At 42.1% G+C, this 22,927-nt stretch overlaps 1 protein-coding gene across 5 annotated transcripts; it reads right to left on the reverse strand.

The window, feature by feature from the left end:
- LOC135427860 (mucin-2) lies at positions 1 to 22,657 on the reverse strand. 5 transcript variants are annotated; one of them, XM_064681549.1, is made up of 14 exons: positions 19,609 to 19,807; positions 19,437 to 19,535; positions 19,149 to 19,202; positions 8,141 to 8,517; positions 7,884 to 8,084; positions 3,491 to 7,823; positions 2,897 to 3,135; positions 2,701 to 2,830; positions 1,792 to 2,351; positions 1,198 to 1,634; positions 1,083 to 1,133; positions 889 to 988; positions 742 to 819; positions 2 to 681 (listed from the first exon to the last, which is right to left on the reverse strand). In XM_064681549.1, the coding sequence occupies exons 4-14, from the start codon at positions 8,441 to 8,443 to the stop codon at positions 646 to 648; spliced, it is 6,468 nt and encodes a 2,155-aa protein (XP_064537619.1). In that variant the 5' UTR covers positions 8,444 to 8,517; positions 19,149 to 19,202; positions 19,437 to 19,535; positions 19,609 to 19,807; the 3' UTR covers positions 2 to 645. The 5 variants fall into 5 exon arrangements, 4 of the variants coding, with proteins under 4 accessions (XP_064537618.1, XP_064537619.1, XP_064537620.1 ...); XM_064681550.1 differs by having other exon boundaries at positions 19,437 to 19,538; XM_064681548.1 differs by lacking the exons at positions 19,437 to 19,535; positions 19,609 to 19,807 and adding an exon at positions 22,116 to 22,657 and having other exon boundaries at positions 1 to 681.
- Positions 22,658 to 22,927: the final 270 nt, after the last annotated feature.

Genomic DNA, 22,927 nt, shown 5'->3' on the forward strand with positions numbered 1-22,927 from the left:
GTTAAACGCAATAAATGCATTCTTGATTGTAAAATTTATAGCTAGTCGACTTATTATTTAGTTGGAGTTAATTCGATATATAAATGCAACGTTACATTCAAATACATCTTTATGGACATATAAATATATATTCACAAGGGCAAGAAAAATATGCTTTTAAATTTAACTAATTAAGACAACAAGCGATGTGCCCGACTGGTAGTTACCCTGCTCCCCCATTTGCGAACTGTCGCAGCATAAATTCGTACTGATTTCTATAAATGCATCTGTGCTTCTTTCTTTAAATCTTGCTATGTGTACAAATTTAATTTTTCAGGCGAAACCAGATCGTAAATGATTAAGCCAGATTTTTAGACAGATGGAAGCCAAATTGGTTAAGTTGTTAGTGCTTATTTTAGAAATGTTAGCAATAACATACTTTGGACAGAGTTATTAAAGTTTTTGACCCATTTTAAATGGGTGCCGTGCGTAAATTACTATAAAATATTCCATTATTTGATAACAAATGCGAATAAATCCAGAGGTATCCTGGCTTCGTGCGTGAATTATGTTACAATAGCGTCGGTATATCAAATATTTTTACAACGAATTTAATCTTATGAGTTGACTCTCCTTAAATATACAGATATATATATGGTATATATCTTATAACGAGTCAAAGCCGGACAGGTCACTCTCGAGCTATAATTAATCAAGCGATTAGTGCTTATATAGAATTTGCGTATTTGTCAAATTTGATACCTTCTCTGGCTTGTAAAGGTGTGTATGCGGCAGCAAAAATGTAGAGCCAAGATCTCGCTCTGTCATTGTGTTCGCCTCCTAAACAGATTTCAAATGTAAGTTAATCATTTTATCTATAACATATATAATCGCTGTCATATTAATTACCTCATTTGTAGTACTCTGCGCCAGCTTGTCGAAACATAGATGCATTGATTTGGTCACAGCCTGGACTGTCGTTTCATCAAATGAGCGCACATCAGCCGATCTAAAAAGAAAGTTATTCATATATCCATATGCTAGCAGGAATTTCCCGGCCTTGCCCGGTATTTTTAGATGGAAGACTTATTGGCATCACTTACATAGCATTCGGAGGAATATTGGTCATCCAGGAGCTCATTCTATGAATATCCCTGAAATGAATAGGATTAGTTATGGGGACAACACACTTTTTTGAAAATGCCATTGTAAACTTACTCGCCAGAATTGAAAATGGCTTCTAAGTTAGCTCTGGATATACTTTGATGTGTTTGGTCATTTTGATTTTCCTTCCACTCGACTGTTTTGCTTGAACTTGATTGAACTGCTCGATCGCTTACAATTGCAGACACCTCAAAGCCAGCAGAGACTAGGGCGCCACTGTTATGGGTAGTAGACTCTTTGAGCCCAAAGGGCTCGGACGGATCTCTTGTTGTTCCTCCTTTAAGTTTGGCATCAGTGTGGGTCGCATAAAATTGTGGCGTCCCTTTGAATAGAATTGTATTATCGACTTTTTCCAGTGTCAACTCGTGCTTCTTAAGTTGTGCATGCGGCAAAACTGTCGGGTGATAATATTTGGCACGCGGAATCATCACTGTAAGTGACCGATCCGATTGTTCCGGCTCGACCGTGTCGGCTGCGCAGAGGTTTGAATCCTAATTTTGAGATAGAAATCAAAAATCAAAAAACTGTCTAAATCGGGAACGGGACGGGAATGACGGGGCCGGTAAGTGATTTTCAAATGGATCGGGACGGGATCTTATGCATTCTTTCTCTCATGCCTATCTCCCTAGTCTTGAATCAAATCATTACCTTGAACGAATATGGCCCAGAATTGTGACTAGATTCGCTATTTGAATCATTTAAAATCACATGCTTTTCCATGCTGCCACATTTACGTATGAGAGCTGCGGAGGAGGACATGACCGATTTGTTGCTGGACGTTGTCAACATGCTAGGATGGTAATTGGATGCCGTGATAAATATATGCCTCGACGTAGAACCACCCCGCCGCACCCGGCGTCTTGTATAGATCAGCAGAACGCAGACGAGCAACACGATAAATACGGTGCCTATTGCGATGAGGCTTATTAGCAGAATCTTTAAATTTAATTGACACATGGCGCCAGCATGCCAAGCAAAGCATTCGCAGACTGGAGTCCCATTCAAAATCGGTGTAACGCAGTTGCCATGGTAGTTGCACCTATCGCAGCCAATCACATGATCGGCGCAATGACGGCCCGGATAAATTGGATTATCCGATATGTCCACATAGCCGTCGGGGCAGCTGCAGGTATAGCTGCCAACCAAATTGAAGCAGTGGGCATGAGTAGAACAATCATTAAAGTCATCGTGGACGCATTCGTCAAAATCTAAATAAATTATATATATTATAAAGTATGCATTTCCGCTTTTTATTCTTTTGCACAACCGATCGGTTTCACAATCTTTCAAAAAGTGATCGTTTGCTTATTGAATATATCGATACATTCCTTCGGTTTGTATCGATATTACATCTAACAGAGCTACAAACCAAAGAATGTATCGATATTGGATTTAACAGAGTTACATCGATATCGATATCAAATCCACTGTTAAGGATTTGATCAAATTTAAATTCAAATTATTCAAAATCTTACATTATGGATAACTATTTATTATATATTTATCAACGTTTTGTGAGATTTAAATGAAAATGATTGGTTTATTAATTTAATTTACCTTTAATTGATAGCATGTTGATATCCTCCTTGGACGTGTATAACTCAGTTCCTCCAATACTGTAGTTACTCTGGCGCAGGTATTTCTTAAAAACAGTTTCTAAGCGTTTTTCGTTGCTATTCTCCGACAACTAAAATAATTAATTAATTATATATATATAATAAATCTAAAACAATTTCTCATTTTTAAATTAAACCTGTAGCAAAAAACAGCCCAACACTGCGCCATCCCTGTTGGAGTAGATTTCTTTTGACTGGACACCATAGTATACATCGCGGAAGTCGGACTGCATAACCATGCGATCGATGGCATCAAGAATTATTGAACTCAGATGTCGATATTGGCTTGATGAATTGTTTAGAAACTCGTCGCTGAATTTGAGTAGGTAATTTCCAACTCTAGTAATTGGTATTTGCAGCTCGTATGTATATGTGGCTGTAATGTGGATTGTAAAAGCATACAAAAAAAAATCAATATACGCATTGTAAGTTCGACAACAAATCGAATGTGAATTTGAATTGATTAGCAATGTAATAATATAATAAGCAACCCAGTGCAATATGTCTGAAGTATCGATATTGTCAGCGAAATTGACGTGATATCGGTGACGATATCGATACTTCAAACAAAAACAAAAAGAGGAAGAATAAAGAGAGCGGACAAGAATTAATATAATAAAGCTAACGGACGTTTATATTTTACTGCATAATATTATTAATAATATTATATTGTTGCATTCGTCTATAGTACATACATCTATGTATGTATTAAAATAAATCAAGAAACTTACGTTTGCATGGCCGATCTGGGAACATGCGTGCAAATCCTAGCCGGCATTCGCAACGATTCACATATTCCGTTATGCTGGTGCATATCTCATTCTTATTGGACTTGCAGGCCGGATTGCAGGCATCCGATGCCGATGAGTTGAAGTTTGTGTATTGGGTATACTGTGTTTTCGAGGGCGTGGCTATCAGGATACCTCCCAGTAGTACACTGTTGGCGTTAATGGGCGGCAAAATGTCTTCGTCTCGTGTCGGGATCTCGAATGATATACTGGCATCATAATCCAAGGGTACTTCCAAATCAATGCTATTGCTATTCTGATTACCAGTGGCTTTTGTCATTACAACTAAAATACTGGAAATATCGGATCGCATCTTCATTGTTGTTGTCGCTGTCGTTGTCGTGGGCATTATTGTATACGGTCTCGACTTCGGTTGAATGTGATCTGTTGTCCGGCTTTTGGTTACCCTTTGAATAAGTTTTGTTGTCTCATCCATCAACGTTGGCGACGTTTTTGATGTAAGTTTAATTTTCTTTTTCGTACTAACTGGTTCAATTGATCTAAAAATTATGCTTTGCATTTTCGTTAAGCTGGCATCATCGAGAAAATCTGTTATTTTATCTTTAAACCCATTACTATTTATTTCTCCAATTAGAATTTTCGTTTCGGTCGACAGAGCCGCTTCCGACGATTCCAATAAATGTAAAGAACTTTGACTATTGTTATAAGTCATATAGCTAGAAGCATTTTGCACATTCTTATTGGAATAAGTGGTGCTAGTTGGCACTAGAAGAGGCGAAATACCAATTAGCTTCGAATCAGTCGATAATTTCTTAATTGACGACTTGAGAATCGAAGCTGAAGATTCGGGAACATTTGTCTTCGCTATATACGAGCTTTGGGTCCTTAATACATTAGTCCTGCTGTCTTCTAAACGTACTGAATTTTTGATTATGGGCATTTCTGCACTTGGCGTTATTACTTTTAAGCCCGAATTGAATTGTGTTGCGAAACTGTGGGCAACTATAACATTCGGTGTTGGAAGTGCTGTGGATGACGTCGAATGTCTATGGAATGTTGTCATCTCCTTAACTCTTGTTGCTGATGGTGATGATGGAGGTGGAGATAAAGTTGGCGGTGGCTGCAGTCCGACTACAGTTTGCGTGTTATAGATCCTCATGGAGGTGGTTGTCTTTAAATATGTTGCCAGACGAGGCGGCAACATTTTAGTTGGTTTGCCGGCATACAAATCGGCATTCTCCATAATTTGGCTAGTTGCAATTGGCCTTAAGTTAAAACGTTCGCCAGTTGCCACAAATATCTTTTTTGGTATGTCACTTTTCCCCTTTGACTGAGTCTGAGTCGGCGGCTTGTGCTTGACAAAGGGCTGGCCCAAACGGACGGATTGGTTGCCGTCTGGCGTGTGGACTGACAGCCAAGGATCCATAGTTGATTTAGCTGGAGAACTGGAAGAGTACAAACTAATATCTGGCCTGGAAGCCAAGAGGTTGGGATTCACATTAAGCGATTGCGATTGCGATGGCGATGGCCAAGGATCCACAGTTGATTTAGCTGGAGCTATATTCTTGGAACTGGAACGGACAAATTGGTTGCCGTATGGAGGAGTGTGGACTGACAGCCAAGGATTCACTGTTGATTGATGAGCAGGAGAACTGGAAGAGTACAAACTAATATCTGGCTTGGAAGCCAACAGGTTGGGATTCACATTAAGCGATTGCGATTGCGATGGCGAAATGTTTTCATTTGAGAAATTGTACTTCGAATTGTAGCTGGTATACCTGGCGCTCTGATCTTCACCATAATTGTCGAGCATATTAATGGGAGCCACGCCCACTAATGTGGGCCGTTTTTTAATTTCCGATCTGATCAAATTTGTGGCAGCCTGATCCGAGTCTGAGACGCCCGATGTGAACGGATCGTTCCACATAATTCGTGTTTCACTTATATTCCACTGGTTTGAGTGGTTTGCCGGCTTGGCTGAATTGAATATTTGTGGACTAGTTGGCAATATTTTTGAATTCGAATAGAAGTTAGAAGTGTGCGGTTGTTTTGTGGAGCTTATTGTCTTGCTGCTGAAGCTCGACAAGCTTTCAATATTTTTCGAAAAATTCTGATTACGCTGCTTAAATGTGCTGGCTGCTGTTTGCCTAATATTCGGCTCCGGTGGCGGCGGCTCGACAGCCAGCCTGTTGTTTTGCGGTGTCAGGCGAACTTCGACATGGGCTTTATTGAGAGGTATTTTTATCAGCGGCATATTCGGCGGCGGGGGAATGTGTCCCCGGACTGCGGTCGCAAGTGGAAAGTTCTCGTTCTCTCGCTTAAACGTGAGCGGCGGCACATTCATGTTGACATTGTGACTGAGGACATCCGTTTTCAGATTAATGTGATGATGGGCCGAGTATGTCGGAGCTATTGAGCTCTTCGGGGGCAGCTGCCTGTAGTAATTATTATCGGACATTGGATATGTTGTGGTGATCGAAGCTAGCTGTGTACTGAATATCTGTGGGATTTGTTTGATTTCCAAAATTTCATTGTTATTCAGCTCTGAATTCAAATTGATAAGAACTTGCTGTGAACCATAGATGCCATTATTGCTCGTATTCGGTGGTAATCGTTTGTGAGCGCCAGTTGGCGATTGGAAATTATATATTGAGGCTGTTGTGCTGAACTCTGGATATATTTGAGAGATGGAGGAGACTGGCGCAGGTGGCCATAGGATATTGCTGTAATTCTCGCCGATAATCCTTTGCTGATTGCGATTGATTTTCGATCGTTCGTGAACGAGTGGAATGAGACGTGGTGGGGTAAGTGAGAGTGGAATTTGCGGTGGATGAGGAGGAGGAGGAGCAGGTAGCCAGGTTTTCTTTTTAAATGGCGGCGCATGATAATTAATCGCTGTCTTCGCCCGAGGAGGTGAGAATTGAGCTCCTCCTATGCCGTTTGGCCTGCCAATGATGACATCCGCATTGGCATTTATAATCTCTCCCGGTCTTATAGGTATACCGTTATTAAGCAATAGGTTCTGGTAGCCCAATAATGGGTTTGCATTAAGGCTAATATTGTTGTTGTTACTCCAGACGTTATCGACCGATGCATCGGGAAAGTCCAGCTCCGTGTCCGCTTCCGGGGGATTGATGTGCAGACTGTGTGCCGCCAATCTGCTAAGATTAATGTCCAGTTTATTGTTGGAGCTATTAATATCCGAGTTGTGGCTCTGGCTCCGGATCGGGCTCTGCTCGGTTTGGCTCGGGTTGTCCGGCTTAAGTGGTATGTAAACGGGCTTTTCGTCTGAGATATTATTTGTTTGATTTTTCCTCTCGTTCACATAAATCAATGCCGGCTTTGCTTGAGTTGGCCTACTCACGATTTTCTTCTGCAACAGTTCAGCCATTACATCGAAGACTGGTCGAAATCGTTGTAGATTCAAAGATCCAATTAATTGTTCGACAGTCGGCGACTCTTTTGGCGGCCTAAAATATATATCATTGTTTTCGGACTCTGATGCGGTTTGATCGGTTTCTGTATCTGAGTCATGCTCGCTTTGATCTTTCGTTTTTTCTACTCTAATGCTATTTTGCATTGTACTTGACTTAATGGCCAATTTTGTTGATTGTCTAATGTTGAGTGGACTGGCCTCAGTTAGTGCTTCCTTTGGCATATTCACTGCAGTTACCTGCAGGGTCTCACCGCTTATCAAGGTAGCCAAAGTTACCAGAACCTTTCGATTGTTTTTGCCCTTTTTCTGCATTAGCTCCGTAGAAAATCTGGATAGAAGCTCCGGTCCCAATAGTGAACTCGGCACAATGTCGGTCATAACATTGACGATCACCTTTGTTTGGAAGTTACTTAAAAAATGATCGTTTACCTCCTTGGACGACGGCTGTGTAGCTGTCGCTAGATAGGTAAGCGTAGTCAAATACGTTTTCGTTGCATAGATCTGAACATCTATCGAACTTGTCGTCGAATCGAACTTGTTTTGACTCGCGACGTGGATCGATTGAAGCCTTGCAGTTGCACCGTGTGGCGGAATTGATTCCGTGACAACGACTTGAGTCAGAATATTTTCATCGGTTACAACTTTTGTCGACTCCGAACCGTCTTGTATTGTTTTCGTTATGACTAGCGGAGTGTAGTAGGTGTTTGTGTCCAGCATAGGGGTTGCATCCTCTGAAGGCTGTAAGTATGATATATAATCCTCCGGTCCGGTGACTGTGTTAATTACCGTGTAGCTCGATGTGATGACCAAATCGTTGTCTCTCAGCGTGTTATAGTAGTGGTATGTCGTGGGAAATATGCCCACCGCCAGCTCGAGCGTCTATAAATATTATAAATGTATAAATATGTAGTATTTTATATGCCAAACAAATGTGCTTACATTTGAAAGAGTTACCCCCAGCGACAATTGAGTGCTGGCTCGCAAGAAGTTACGCTCCTCCGTATGCCGATTGGAGACAACCTTCTCTCTGCTCTCGACCGTGGTGCTTCCTTTGTGGAGGTAGGTTGTGTGGTATGTGTAGGTCGTCAGGCAGGTCTTCGTAATAAATTGATTCTCATCTGTGGGAATTGTGAAGTTCTCCTGCAGATAGATTGATAGATTACGTATGTTTATTATATTATATGCATACGATTTACCTGTCGGCTGGTGGGCAATGCCAAGATCATGTGATTCTTCAGTGTGCTGGGAGCAAGGGTGACCGGCCGCAGTGACTGGACGTGCCTCGAGGAGGAGGATGTGCTGCTGCTGCTGGTGAGTCCGTGATTTATATCAACATGACTTGACTTGACCTTGTCGCTGGCAATTATTAGCTCAACGCCATTCGACATAACATGCGTCGCCAGATTGAATCTGGCCTCATCCAAGCTTCTGTCCGACATGTCCCCAACCAAATTGTGGTTGGTGTCAGCCAGCATGCGGATATTCTGAAGGCGGGACATTGTGTCAGTTGTTTCAGTTGATTCACTTTTAGTACTATGTGTTGTATAGTGTTTAACGTGTCTCTTATTGTAGCCTGCATCAATTACAAGAATTTTATGTGGACATTTAGTGGACATTTAATGCGCACAACTATTTTAAACGAGGGGCGGCCTTTTTACAAATCAATAAACTATGCGCATATTTACATAACTTTTCTTCACAGTTCCACAACAAAAATGTACAATTTCACACAATTTAATGGGCCCATTACCTTGCCTTGGGGCTACAGTTTTAGAGTCACGAGAATTGAATTCCGAAAGGATAAAATTAAAATTCCTTTTTTTTTTTTTAAGGTTCTTATAGAAGCCAAGCGAAATGGTTACTGGCAAAAATAGCCGAAGTATACTTAAACACTCTGGCAAAAAAGTTAAATTTTTCGATATACAATATCTGCATGTAAGAGAGAGTTTTGTTTGGCTTAAAAAGACAGAGAAGACATTATTAAATCCGTTTGGCTCGTCGTCCTTGCAATCTATATATATATTATATATAGCTCCATTCGATTTGCTGAGCTGGTATCGGGATCGGGATCGTAGCTGCTCTATTCGGAGAAATCCAAGGCAAATGAAGTTTGATGCAACATGTTTATGGTAATAATAGAATGTTGTCGAGAAATCGATCATTTTATTTTCAGAAAATATGTAGAGATATATATGTATAATTGCCAAACACACAAGATAAACTTATGTTTGTCATTAATTTATGTTTTAAGATTAAGTAACATTCTTAACATACAATTCACATACAACATACATACGTACATCAAAATTACAATATTCACAAACCCATTTTATACATACTTAAATCAAAAATTTTTGTCGATTATTTTGTATTAATTGCCCGTTGTTATAAACGATATATATGTAGATATAGACTGAAAGTTAACTTAAAATGTACAATTTAGACTTCAGTTAACATGTCCTTATATGCATAGCTATTATAATTATGTACATTTTATTGACATATATTTTTCAAGGAGCAATATACATATACACATATATTATAATCGGGCGTGGAGGATAAATAAACTTAAGATCTGAAGTTAACAAAAAAGAGTATATATATGTATATACATGCGTATATGATGTGTATGTGTGTGTGTGTGTGGGTGTGTGTGAAATACATCAAGATACATCAAAATACATATGTATGATGTAAATGTTGTACCATACTTTCTTTTAGCCAGGGACCGTCAAAGTTTGACCTCTATGAATTCCTTTTTTTTATTGTTTATCGAATAATTAGTTAAATAATTTAGTTGCATTCAATTTTGAACATTAATTTGTTATTTTACAATTTAATAAGTTTTCTAATAAAAGATGAAAAGCAAGAGTTGAGCTCTGCTTTCATTAAAACAAGATTATTAAGTTTTTAAAAGGATTCGACCAAAAAATAGAAATATTCCTTGGATATTGAATTATTCAGTTTGAAGTTTTATGCCATATAACTTCGGTCCCTACTGAAAATAATTTCGGAAAGATTTCAAGGTTGTTGTGTGGAAATCACCGAAATATTATTTAGTTGAGTACGCGTAATAGTCAGTGTCGCAGGCAGAGTTCGGGTATTCACTCGCGTAAACGTTGAGATGGATTCGAGAAGCTCGGTTTGATCATTGTGCACCCGCTCCACGACATAGGTGTAGGTTCGAGTAAATAGTTCAGTACTTGTTGTGGTAATCAGTTGCAGTGCAGTTTGTTGGGTAACCCGCTCGGAAATCGATAATTGATGGCTTTTATTGCTAAGTTGCTTTTGCTTACGTTTTCTAGGTCGTCGCTTGGTTGTAGCGTTCTTCATTGACGTTAACTTTGACGTTAACTTTGACATGGACAGTGTTGGCAAACGTTCCGTTTGCAATGTGGCTGCTGGATTTGCCGTTAACTTTGTCACGGCGGATAGTGTTGGGGAAAATGTATTTTCTGTATGGTTTCTACTCTTTGTAGGTCTATGCTGGAAAACTACAACACGAAGTTTCTTTGGCTCAGATCTGCCTTTCGAATCGATTTCGCTTCGATTGTTATTGTTGTTGTTGTTGTTGTTATTGACTAGTGTTGGGAGTACAGATTTGTGGGGCTTGCGTCGCACAAGGACCTTACGCAGTCGGGGCTTGTGAGAGAGAGAGACTTCTCGCTTGGAAATCCGACTTGTAATTCCTTGAGGATATTGTGTAGTATTTGTGACCTGCAACTGAAGTGGGAACAACTCAGCGAGGTCATTTATGCTAAAAAATATATTGCATTCGATTGATTGAGATTCGCCTTGCTGCTCGACAAGGAGACTTCCTGCGTATTCGATGAGGATTCTTTCGCCTGCTTCGTTGCCTTGGCATACCACAGATCGACATCGCCAATGATGCTCTCCAGGGAAGCTGTATGATCTTTCCATGCACAATCCTCGCACTCCTCCTCATCCAAATCGGGGCTAATCAAATTCAACTCATTTGGTTGCTGCTCCAGAGGTCGTAAATATGATAGCACCCGTTCGCTCTCCCCAAACTCATACTCATCATCCGGAATATGTAGTGCAGCCGTCTGGGCATGTCGCTTGTGCAAGCTGGATGGGGCCAGGTGATCGTGATCACGGCTATTGTGCACCGTCGACAGAATTGTGCTGAACTCACCTGGCCTGCGGCCAGAGACATAGAGCGTAACCACGCTGCTCTCCTCCTCCTCCTCCTGCGATCCTCCTCTGGGCAACTGTTGCTTGTTGCGCTTGTTCTGGCCTCCGTTTGGTTTCCTTGGCTTTTTGCGACTCTTGCCGGAATGCTGCACGTGATGCTCTTTATGGCCAATCGCTGGCACTATAATATCATCGATATTATCATCCGCATCGAATTGTGTCCCCTCCTCCAAATCCTGCAGGTTTTCACTCAAAATTATTTGCGGCGACGTCGTCTGCATTATCTGAGCCGGCAGCTGTAGCTGCTGTTGTTGTTGCTGCTGCTGTTGTTGTTGTTGTTGTTGTTGGAGTAGCAATTGCTGCAACAGGAGGCTGTTCACCTGAGCCACCTGTCCGGATGGCTGCAGTTGCTGTTGCGGGCTGGGTGTATTTATTATTGTGTCTACGCTATATTCGGTGGCTGTTATTGTCTGTGCCGTCGTATCGAAGACAGTTGTCAGTATCTTCTTGCCCTGGAAGGTGATCGGCACAATTGTGGACTTGCCGTCGTATATGGTGGTTACATAGGTCGACGTATGGGTGCGATATTCCGTAACTGGCAACGATGGCTCCACCACTGCTGAGCCCGTACCCGTGCCCAAGCCTAGAGCCTGGGGCTGGCCAAGTGCGCCCAGGAGAGGATTGCTCGGCAAATTGATGTTGCCCAACAACAGTTGCGACAGCAAAATATTCGCAAGCGGCGCATTTGCCGCTATCTGCGGCTGCAGCGTGGACACAACGTTTTCCACCGAATACACGGTCGAGGGCAGAACGTGCGAGAAGGAGGTCTTCCTGCCCCGAATTGTGGTCGGCGTAAATGTAACAGTCGATGTCAGGGAGTCCTGCAGTAGATATCGTGTTAGCTCCGTTGCACCGGCCGCATTCACGCTGGAATCCTCACGGGTGAGGAACAGCGACGTTTGCCCATTGTTGCCCAGACTTTGGGTGTACTGATGTGGTCCCAGTACCTCGATGCTTGTCTTGGCCGTAACAATGTTCTTGTATTCGGTCACCTGACCGTTTACAACGGGCACCGTCACCTCCGCCGGTATCAGATGCGTAACTGTGATTGTCACCGATCCCAGTTCCGGTGGCGGCGTCTCCAAGCTGTACTCGTTGCGATTCCTGCCGCGCATTGTGCCTCGACCCCGGGTCGCACCGTTAGCATTGCCCTTCCGAGAGCGGGGACTGCTCGAGGTACGCAGACCGGAGCTTTCCGCATTGTTGTTGTTGCTATTATGATTGCTGTAGCTCTTTAACCGACGCGAATTTGACGAGCTGGAGACGGTCGGGTTGCGTCTAATGGCCGGCTGTTGCTGGCGTCGAAAGTTCGAGGTAGTTCCACCCGGTCGGGTAATGCTCTTTATTGTGGTATCCTTCTCTCTGAGCGTAAACTGTGTTCGTGGCGATGTTGGTCTTGTGGGCCGAATCGACCGATGGCTCGTTGTAGGCGGCGCGTTTGTGCTCATTTGCTGTTTGTGCATGGCCTGGTGGTACCTGGAGCCAAAGCGAGAATTGGTTTTCGCACGTGCCGTACTTGGCGAAGTTTCAGTGATTTCTTCGACGATCGGCGGCTCCTCTGTTGTGACGGTCTTCGGGCGGCGAAATCGAAATCGACTTCTGTTTAGACTATCTGCCTGCCGGCGCTTACGCGATAGATTTCTTGGCTCTGCTACCTTTCGATTGGAACTGCGACGGCGTCTGGCCTCGTTCTCCTCCACATCAGCATCTCCATCGGCCTGCTCGCCGTCCTCATCGTCATCATAGTCGGATTCGTTTTCAGCATCATTTGTTTCACTATTGTCCGCCGGTGGCACTGGATCCTTTTGCTGCTGCTGGAACAGTCCACGTGGCGGAAAGAGATTGCTTTGTGGTCTTGCTCGCGCTTGAAGACTGGATATGGTAGGTCGCTGGAAGCTTCGAGGGCGTGGCCTGGCCGTTGTCGTTGTCGTTGTTGTGGTAGTCGTTGACTTGGCTCGCCCCGATAACGGATTCCTTCTGGGCGAAATGGTAGCCGGACTGGCATTGGGACGTGCAGCAGCAGGCGTGAAGCCGCTGGGTCGATTGAGAGGTCGACGGAAGCGCAGCAATGGGTTCTGATTACGTCTGGAATTTTGAGTTGCCTTTTCATCCTCTTCATTGGCCTGTGTCTGCTCCTCTGTGGAACTCTCCTCTTCATCGTCCGAATTGTCTGGCTTTGGCAATGTCGATGTTGAGGAAATGGCTAATTGGCCATTAAGTGAGGTTGGCTTAATGCGTTGCTTCGAGTTGGCAGCATTCAGTGCTGAAGCACGAAAACCGGGACTGCTGGACGGGCGATAGGAGGCATTTATACTGAGACGCCTCGAGCTAGATATTGGGGCAGAACGTGATGAGGACGCAAAACGGTTTCTGGACGGAGCGAAGCCTGGACTCGCTTGCTGTGTGCTTCCCACGCTCTGGCTAACTCCGGAACCGGAACCGGTCGACGGTTTTATTGGGCGTCCGAATAGTCGTCTAGACGACGATGTCGATGCCGGACCACCGTCAAGCGGATTGTTTGGGGCATTGGAAATGGCACCCCTTCGAGTTGAACTATACCTGCCGACGGATTTGAGAGCCGGAGTCGCTGTTATTGTCGGTGTTATGTCGGATCTCGTTATAATTGTTGCACTGCTCGGACTCAGGGTTTTATGCTTTGGCGCAAATGTCGGCCTATTACGGGAGGCGAACGGTCTAATCACGGGCGCAAAAGTGCGTTTCTTTGACTGAAACGATTGTCGAGCATTGTCATTACCATTGTCAGCATCATCCGAATCATGGTCTTCTTGATTTGAGTCCTCGGTAACACCTTCGATCGCATCATCGCCAGCAATGCTGCCCTCCACTGCAGCCACAGACTGCAGGCTGACGCTCTGCGTGCTGCTGCTAATCATCATCGTGTCATCAACTGTTGCACTTGGTACTACGGTGGCAGCAGCTATGGCTTTCTCGAAGATGAAGCTGGATGTACTCTCGATAATCTGCGCATAGCGACTGTCTATAATAGTGCCAATAACCTTTGACTGATACAGGGTCGTCGTACTATTTCCGATTCGCGTGCCCTCGATTAGTCGAACCAATCCGGTTTTATATTGCCGAGCAGAAACTGAGTTCTGATCTGTCGTCCCGCCCCCTTCAGCTGCCAGCGCCGTGGCCAAAATCATTTTCTTCTCCTCATCGATATGCAAGCTGGACGTGCTGCTGGTAGCCTCAATAGCTTTACCCTCACCGTCGACTGTAGATTGAATCTGAGTTGTAAAGTACAAGGTGCTAACCCCTTCGGCATCGATTATATGCTTATAATCGTAAAATATCAAGTCTTTATTTTTGCTATCCTGCTGTGCTTCTGTGATTCCTGCTGAGACGCTCTCTGAAATGGATATTGGTGTTGTCAGTTCTATATTCAGCGCAGAAGTTGCGATCGGATCGCTTTTGGGTGTTACCACATTCGTGATTGTCTCAAAGCGAGAATCCGTCACAGTTTTATTAGCTTCATATGAGGTAGTATAATACGTATATGTGGTATAGAAGGTCGTCAGCTCTGCTGATACATCACTTTTGCTAGTGCTTATCGCATTATTTAAGCCAACACTTGTCTGTGATATTGTCGACAGCATTGAACTCGAACTCGAGTCCGAAATGGAGTTTGAACTGGAATCAGAGCCAACGGTGGCACGATTAGACGGCTCAATCACATTCGATATGGTTTCCTCTCTGCTAATTGTTGTGATTTCTCCGTCCTTGGCCAATTTAGTCCAATACGTGAATGTGGTGAAATATGTGATCGGTAGGGTTGCCTCCTCATGGCTCAACACCTTCGTTGGCTGCAACGTTTCGGTGGCAATATTGGTAACAGTTTCGAGTCGACTCACGACATTCGTGCTATCCGACACATACATCGTTGTGTAGAAGGTGAACGTTGTAAAACTGGTCTGAAGAAGCAGCGTTGCGGATGGCAGGATCTCTTCCGTATTGCTCTCCGAACTAACTTGATCGTCAGCCCCGATTTTGCCAATAACTTGTTGTTCGCCATTGGAACTACTCGATCGGACATCAGTTACCAGTGTCACATGCTTTTCTCCATCATCCTCTTCGTCTTCCTTTGCCTGATTGAGATTTAGTTGAGGGATTTCCGACACGGATACGGTTATGGCTGGCGACGTTGTAGATGCTAGTATTTGATCGATTGATCGTTGATCAGCAGCTCCACTCGATTTTTTTGGCCCACCAAGTTCGGTAATATAATTTGTAAAGACCTCAGTCCGTGACATTATCTCCGTTTCGCTCTCAGCGAAAATTGTTGTGTAATATGTGTAAGTTGTAAAGAATGTTTTTGTATATTTCGTATCATCAATATAGCTAGTTTGTTGTTTTTGATTGGCATCTTTTGAACTGCTGGGCTCATCGTTGGCACTTGCATGTAATAAGCTCTCCAGTTCATCGGGAATCATATATTTCGATGAACTCCTCGGTATCGTTTTTGCCGTAGCTGTCATCTGTGCGTGCACATTTTGAGTTTGAGTGGCGGAGATTTCATTGTCACCGACTTGCGCCAAAATATCTGTTGATTTCGTGTTCAGATCTTTATCGGGATCTAGTGTAGAGGTAACCACATTGGTAACGATTTCCGTATGGCTAGAGACAGTTGTGGACGGGCCTTGGAAGAAGGTCGTCAGGTACGTGTAGGTTGTGTATAGGGTTTTGTATATAAGATCTACTTCGTCCGAGCCACTATCATTATCATAATCGTCATTATCATTATCATTATCAATTAAATGAGTAGTGTCAGGTTCGGTAACATAATCATCATCAATAACCGCTTCCGCCGTCTCTGTCTCCGTCTCTGGCTCCATCTCCGCCTCTGTTGAGCTTTCTTCCTTTAGTGTGACAATAGCCTCGGTCTGTGTCTCTGGCCGGGTATCCACTGTGGTTGTATCTTCTTGGACTGATGATGCCACAGTTGTTGTTGCAGGCAGAGAAGACGACGAGTCTTGCACAACTGATGTGTGTGTGGGCTTCTCCAGTTGTGGTGATTCAATTGCCCGTGTGGTCTCTATGCAGAAATATTTAGTTGTCTCCTTGATGTCAAATGGAAGATCCTCTTGACCCTGTACTAATTGCGTGCTTGAAATCGTGTTAGTCTTTGGTACTTGCCTCAAAAACACTTGTGACTTGATCTGTGCGCACTTCACCTCATCTGGGCTACTTATTTCCCTAATTATCGGTGTAGGCGACGGCGACGGCAACGGCGATAGCTCCGCTGGAGATGCTGCAGGATCTGTTGTATCTTCGGTCAGCTGTGACTTGAGGGTGGTTGAGTTTTCTTCAGCCTCTGAGCTCGTTGTTGTCGACCCTTCTGATTCATCGGCATTTGTATATGAAGTCGTATCCTTCTCCTCTGTTGTGGGCGTCGTTTTGGCAATGATTTCTGCTGTCGCTGGCGAGGACTGAATCGTTAACACAGAAGTGGGCTCTACAAAATTTTCAAAGGGATCGTCGTCTATGAATATGGTTGTTGCTCCTCCGTGCACCTGAAGATTTGACACATCCGGTTGGACGCTTGGCAAATGGGTCTCATCCGGTTGGACGGAAGTTGGAAGTTGGGTATGTTGCATTGTCTCGACAGATACGGATACTGGTGTGGGATAAGAAGAAGGAGAGGGAGAAGCCGCTGCTTGAGCTTTGGCTAGAGACGCGTAGATTTCCAGAATTTCTTGGTCCGTTGGCAATGAAAACATTGGCTTTGCATCGCTTGATTCGATTATCTTCTCGGTTGTTGTAAGATCAAGAGAAGGTGTTGCAGTTGAAACCAAGCCAATTTCAGACATTATTAGCTCTGAAGTCGTTGGCGATATGCTGCTGCTGCTCTCTGTTGTTGTTATTGGCTCAGTGGCGTCCACAAAAACAGCCCACGGATTTATAGTTGTACTGGAGGAAGTTTCACGGTCGACCGTCTTCGACGCAAGGAGGTTTTCTGTGCTTGCGTCCTGCGGTGGTTGAACCTCGCTGGTTCTAAGTGTAGCCATGCCCTTTATTGAGGTTACGTGGCCCACGATGGAGCTGGGCTGGGCAGTGCTCGGCAGGAAAACAATTAAACTATCGCCCACGAGAGTTGTGAATTCAGCAAAACCATAGTAGGTAACAGTTGACGGAGCACTCTTCTTTGCCACATTAGCTGGCGATTGGAGGTACGATTGGGAGTTTTGGATGGATATTTTCTCACTTTTCTTATCCTGCATTAGATCCTGATAGTAAACCTTTGCGGAGCGTCCTTCTTCTTCCTCAGTCTGAGCAGACAATTCGCCAACAGATTGTGATTTTATTTCACCTTCGATTGTCTGATATCCACTTGGCTCAAAATGATTTTTGACCGTAAACGTTGGCAAATCGCCAATTGGCAAGACTTTATGCGCAGCCACTTTGCGGCCATTGTCGTCCCTTTGTCCGGAGTTGGCCACAAGCTGCACATCTACAATTTTCTTTGGATCCGTCGAGGCGGACGAAGATGGAGCAGCGTGCGCTTCCATCAATTGACTGGCGGCGTGCCCAAGCTTAATGTAATCCGTATTGCCAACAAACTGATGATCTAGTAGCCTATCATCGATTTCCTGCCAATCCGGTGATTCAGCATCAAGCAGATCATTGTGGCTTTGCAGGTAGGCGCGAGTCTGGGGAACACCTTCACCCACCCAACTCGTGACGACAGACGGCGACACCTGACCATTTTCGAAGAGCACCCGCGAGCTCTTCTTCAGGTACTGTGCATACAGACGACCATTGTTGAGGGTTGTGCCTACGACCTGTGTCGCATATTCGGTTGTCACGCCCTCTTGGATAAAGGTGCGTGCCGTTGAGGTCAGGAGGCCGACTTCGGGGCGAACCGACAGAAATCGGCCGTGACCGTGACTGTCACCTAGGCGTCCGCCTCCGTCGTTATTTACCAATAATACAGTGGTTAAATCTAATATGTTGTCAATCACAGACACACACACACACACATATATATACACACACACAGAGACGGGTGATTGAAGGAGAATTAGACACAGAGGAGAGAGAGAGAGAGATAAATTGTTACAAATATTTACAAAAGTAATATACACATAAATACATAAATAAGAAGAATAATAAGAGATTAAATCAACATGTCCAGAATGTACAGCAGAGAGAGATGGTGAAATCATTTACATAAAAAGAAATAAAGAAAAGGATTCACAAAAGAAGTAAGTATGTAAAACAATATAGCACGATTTAGTTTGTTACATATATATATCAAACCTATTAGCTTAGTAACTCAGTTCATAGAAATGTATTTGTGCAGTTTGTAGTTTTAAGATATCTATATATATTTATATAGTATATTTATTATCTGGTATTTCCCGACGTCCCCCCCTTCCAGCTCCAAGTACTTGCTTCAAATTTAGACATCAATTTTTCGCCCATTTCCCAACCGATATTTTAAGATATCTTTATATATATTTATATAGTTATTATCTGGTCTTTCACGACCTCCCTAAGTCCAACTACATACATTTTTCGCCTATTTTCCACCCGAGAAAAATGTATATCTACCCCATACTACCCTCTCTGAACTTCACTTGTTATATTTTACAAAGATATTTGAAAATCGGTTTGAAATTATATGAATTAAGAAGCAAAATATATGGGTTGATTTTGATGAAAAGTGTGTTAAACGTTTGGAAATTAATTTTCAAAAATATCCTTAGAATAGAATTTAGTCCTGAAACTTCACCCACTGTGAGATGGATTTTACGAAAAGTATGAAACGCCTCTCAAATGAGTTGAAGCAAAGATCTTTGAAAATGAGTTGAATTTGGCAAAACTGCCCTTACTCTCCTTCCTCTAGCTCCTTCAGTTCAGTCAGTCAGTCAGTCAGTCAGTCAGGTCAAGCAATTTACATAAGTATATTGGATAATATTACTATTAACTGAGATCATCTCTAGGAAATGAAGTACATATGCTGCTTACCATCTGCACCTGTCGCACGTAAGATGGGCGTTGGTTTAACAATGTACGGCTCATCTGAAAATACGAAAATAATTATTAGAAAAAATACTTATAAAAGGTTCGTGATTAATCTGCCAATTGGAATTACCTAAATACTTAAGACAACATATCTTAACATATATACATACGAAAGCGAAGTTTACTAAATAAAGCGAAAGCGCTTTTCTCCCCTGCACCCGGACCCAGACCCGGACAACAATTGTTACTCGGAACTAGTTTGGGTGAAATGCCTCTTAAAATATTTCGAACCTTGAATTGTTCAATTTCCCCAACAAGCCAACAAGCATAGGTATAAATGATTTCATTTGGACCCGTCGCCGTCTTCTGCTGCTGCGGCTGTTGCGGCTGCTGCTGATCAATAAAAAGAAAGTGGTTGATTTCACGAACATGTTGCCCAAAGCGGCGGCACCTGCATATTTACCAAAGAAATTGTACACTTTAATCTCTATCTATCCGCATAGTAGTGCCAAATCGATAGTGTAATATTTTAACGGCCGTTGGCTTTATTTTATAATTGTTGTCCTTTTCTTCTTTCTTTTTGTTCTTTGTTTGAAGTATCGATATCGCCACCGATAGGCATAGGAATATCGTCACCGATATCGATACTTCAGACATATTGCACTGGATTGCTAATTATCTTATTAGAAAATCTGGTTACACTGTTTGCATGCACATTCACATTCGATTGGTTGTCGATCTAACATTATTTATAAAATACATACACATGCAGGCAAATAGGGAATAATACCATAAGTGTGTAACTGTTATTTATTTTCAATAGATAATAGAGCTGTCATCGGTATTATTGTTTCCGTTACCATTATAAATTTCTTAATATCCTATCGTCGATTTAAGAACCTGAGCCCTGTATATCCTGCAATCGATCTAAATCGATTTCGAGTTTCGAATTTTGAGTGACCAACTAATTTGGCATGTTTATTATGTTTTGATTTCTTTTGTCAACTTACAATGATGTCATATGTACATATGTTATTTTTCGACAGAGCTTATGTAGTCAAACAAAATATGTTGTCATATTTATAACTGATTATCGTTTGTGTCAAGAAAATTTACAAATAGCCTCCCCACAAATAGCAGATAAATAATGCATAATTCACCCCAGCCTGCATTAAGCAACCTTCACACTTAAGACAGATAATTACTATCTCATTATTATTATCTCATTTGCGATGAATATAATCTAGGTATTATTTGCCAAGTTTTATTCATTTTTGAGCTTTGAGTACCTATGAGGAAATCTAAAATAAGACTCTTCCATATAAAAGCCACATATTTTCTTATGACGCTGAAGAAAGCCTTCTACATTTGTCGCTGACCCACATTTTCTGTCTGTAGAGGCTGCTTCTGGCTTCTGCGTCGCTTTCGGTTCAGGTCTCTGTCCGCCTTTCTTGAATGATAATTCCGACAATGTTGGTGCTATGGCTCTGTGTCTGTGCCTGTGTGTGTTTGCGATGGTATTGAAAGTTTTTCTTCTTCTGTTTGCGTTGTGAAAGCAGCTTCCAGCCGCAAGTTCAATTCTTGTTTTTGCCATGCGTCAATGTGACGATCAGACTAAATATGTTGTTATGCATCCATGTGTAGTTGCTCTAACTAGTCCAGTCCAAGCGGTAAACACTGATCAGGCATTCGCCTTAACAGTAAAACGGACGCAAAAGAGGACGTCAACACAGTATTAAGCAGGTCTGTGCCTGTACTCTCGAAAGTCCAATGACATTTATCTAACTGTCCCTGCTCGGTTACACTTAAAATGAGAATGTTTTATATTAGGGAAATGTTTTGTTAAGGTTTTTTTTCCATTTTTTTTTTGTAGCCTGGTTCTAGACAATAAACTATGTGTGTCCATTTATTAATTTTTCAATACAAAATTTAAAGCGTTGGAAATATTTTTTGTTTTTTTTTTTTTTAACTATTTGAACATCATCAAACACAACATTTCAAGTAGCTTTCTCTTCCCTCTTTGTATACCCTGTACCAATTGAAAATGGCTAAGCAAGGGTATATTGGTTTTGACTAAATGTATGTAACCCCTATAGCATATATATTCTTGATCGGAAACTATTATCTTGTCAAAAATCGATAAAAATTGGGTACACAGTTTAGGCATATTTAACTTTTTCGAAACATTGCCCATTCACCCCGAAATTAAAATAAATGCATTTGTTATTGCTAGAGCCTTGTGAGTGTTAGTATATGCACACGTTATTATTAGGAAGCCAAAGGCTTCAATAAATATTTCGGGGTTGATTCATGTTAATGTTAAATTAAATGTTAAATCTTGAGTAAACCTTACAGGTGTGTATAAACTTCTATTATGGAAGTATATAACGACAACATGTTCTTCCGAATACGTTTTATGTTTGGTATCTTCTCACAATGAATGAATGGAATGCGAAATCACATTATGTACCATATTCAGCTATGAGTGGGCTTCATTTTGCAAAAAAACCAATTAAATTTATGTGAGAGGATGGTCGAGTTTATTTGTAGCTCACAGTTATTTTCGCGTTCAAAGCTAGTTACAGACTTAAGACTTATGCTTAACATACTCTGTTACCTACATGGGACCTGCTGCCAGAGTGACCGTGTGTACTACTATTAACACATGCTATGGATAATGTGACGTCACTATCCTGTTACAAATATTACCTACTACTATATATGAATGCTATTTATGAGTTTCAGATAATTCTGCGAACAACGGTTTGCCAGCTTTGGCGATTATTCAAATTTGTGGTCATCGAATATACATGCCCTGTACCTAAAAATTGGTAAAAAAAAAGGGTATGCTGGTTTGGTGAAAACATATGTAACGGGCAGAAGAAAGCAACTTCAATCCACATCAAGCTGTATAAAGGCTTAGGCTTATATTTTTTCTATATCTGCCTTGAATAAAAACCCAAAACTTACCATGTGCTTGCGCAGATCCCAAGGGAGGCGCTGCCATCAGAGCGATGACTAACATCAATAGGCACAGGCTCCGACAAAGTGTCGGATCGGACATTTTGGGAATTATAAGACGACCACGTGCACCTTCCTGGCGAAGTCTCGTTCCGCCGTTTCCGTTTCCGTTTTCAATTTGTGAAGAGAGCAGCTCGTGTATATTTGATGCAGAAATAAGCGGGTGTTGCATATTTGGCTCCTCCAGACGGTTCTTTACGGGACTAGCACACATTATACATTTGTACATTTATGCAGACATACATTTGGGGCATACATCTGCATATGTGTGATTAGTTTTCTCCAAGATCTGAATGTGAATAAATATGTTAACTTTGTAGCATTTATTGGACCCGTATCGGTTGGTATTTGTTGTAGTTTTTTGTCGGTGATTGGAATTTTAGTTCACTGTTGTTGCCATTCAATTTTCTTGTTTTATATTTTGTTTGTATTTTATTGTACACCAGCAAATGGAGTTTCAAAACTTGATTTTTTTTATTTTATTTTTTTGTTGTACTCTGTCAAGAAAAAAAAATTAAGAGTATATTAGTTTCAACAATACTAAGCGCAGAGACCCGGATATAGTATATGTACATATGTTAACAATTTTGCCACACCCACTCCCGATCCCGCACATCGCAATAATCAATTAACAGTTTTGTTAAGCTGATACTAACAGTTTTCTTAAGCTGCTATTACACTTATAACAGGGTACTGCGCAGTCGGTTGCACCCGTCTGCAACGCTCCTTATTGTGTTTTTACATTTCACGATTAACAAGTT

The sequence above is a fragment of the Drosophila montana genome, unplaced genomic scaffold, assembly GCF_035044405.1.
Source record: "Drosophila montana isolate Dmon_TW-CO22-7 unplaced genomic scaffold, ASM3504440v1 contig_2397_1, whole genome shotgun sequence".
NCBI classification, from domain to species: domain Eukaryota; kingdom Metazoa; phylum Arthropoda; class Insecta; order Diptera; family Drosophilidae; genus Drosophila; species Drosophila montana.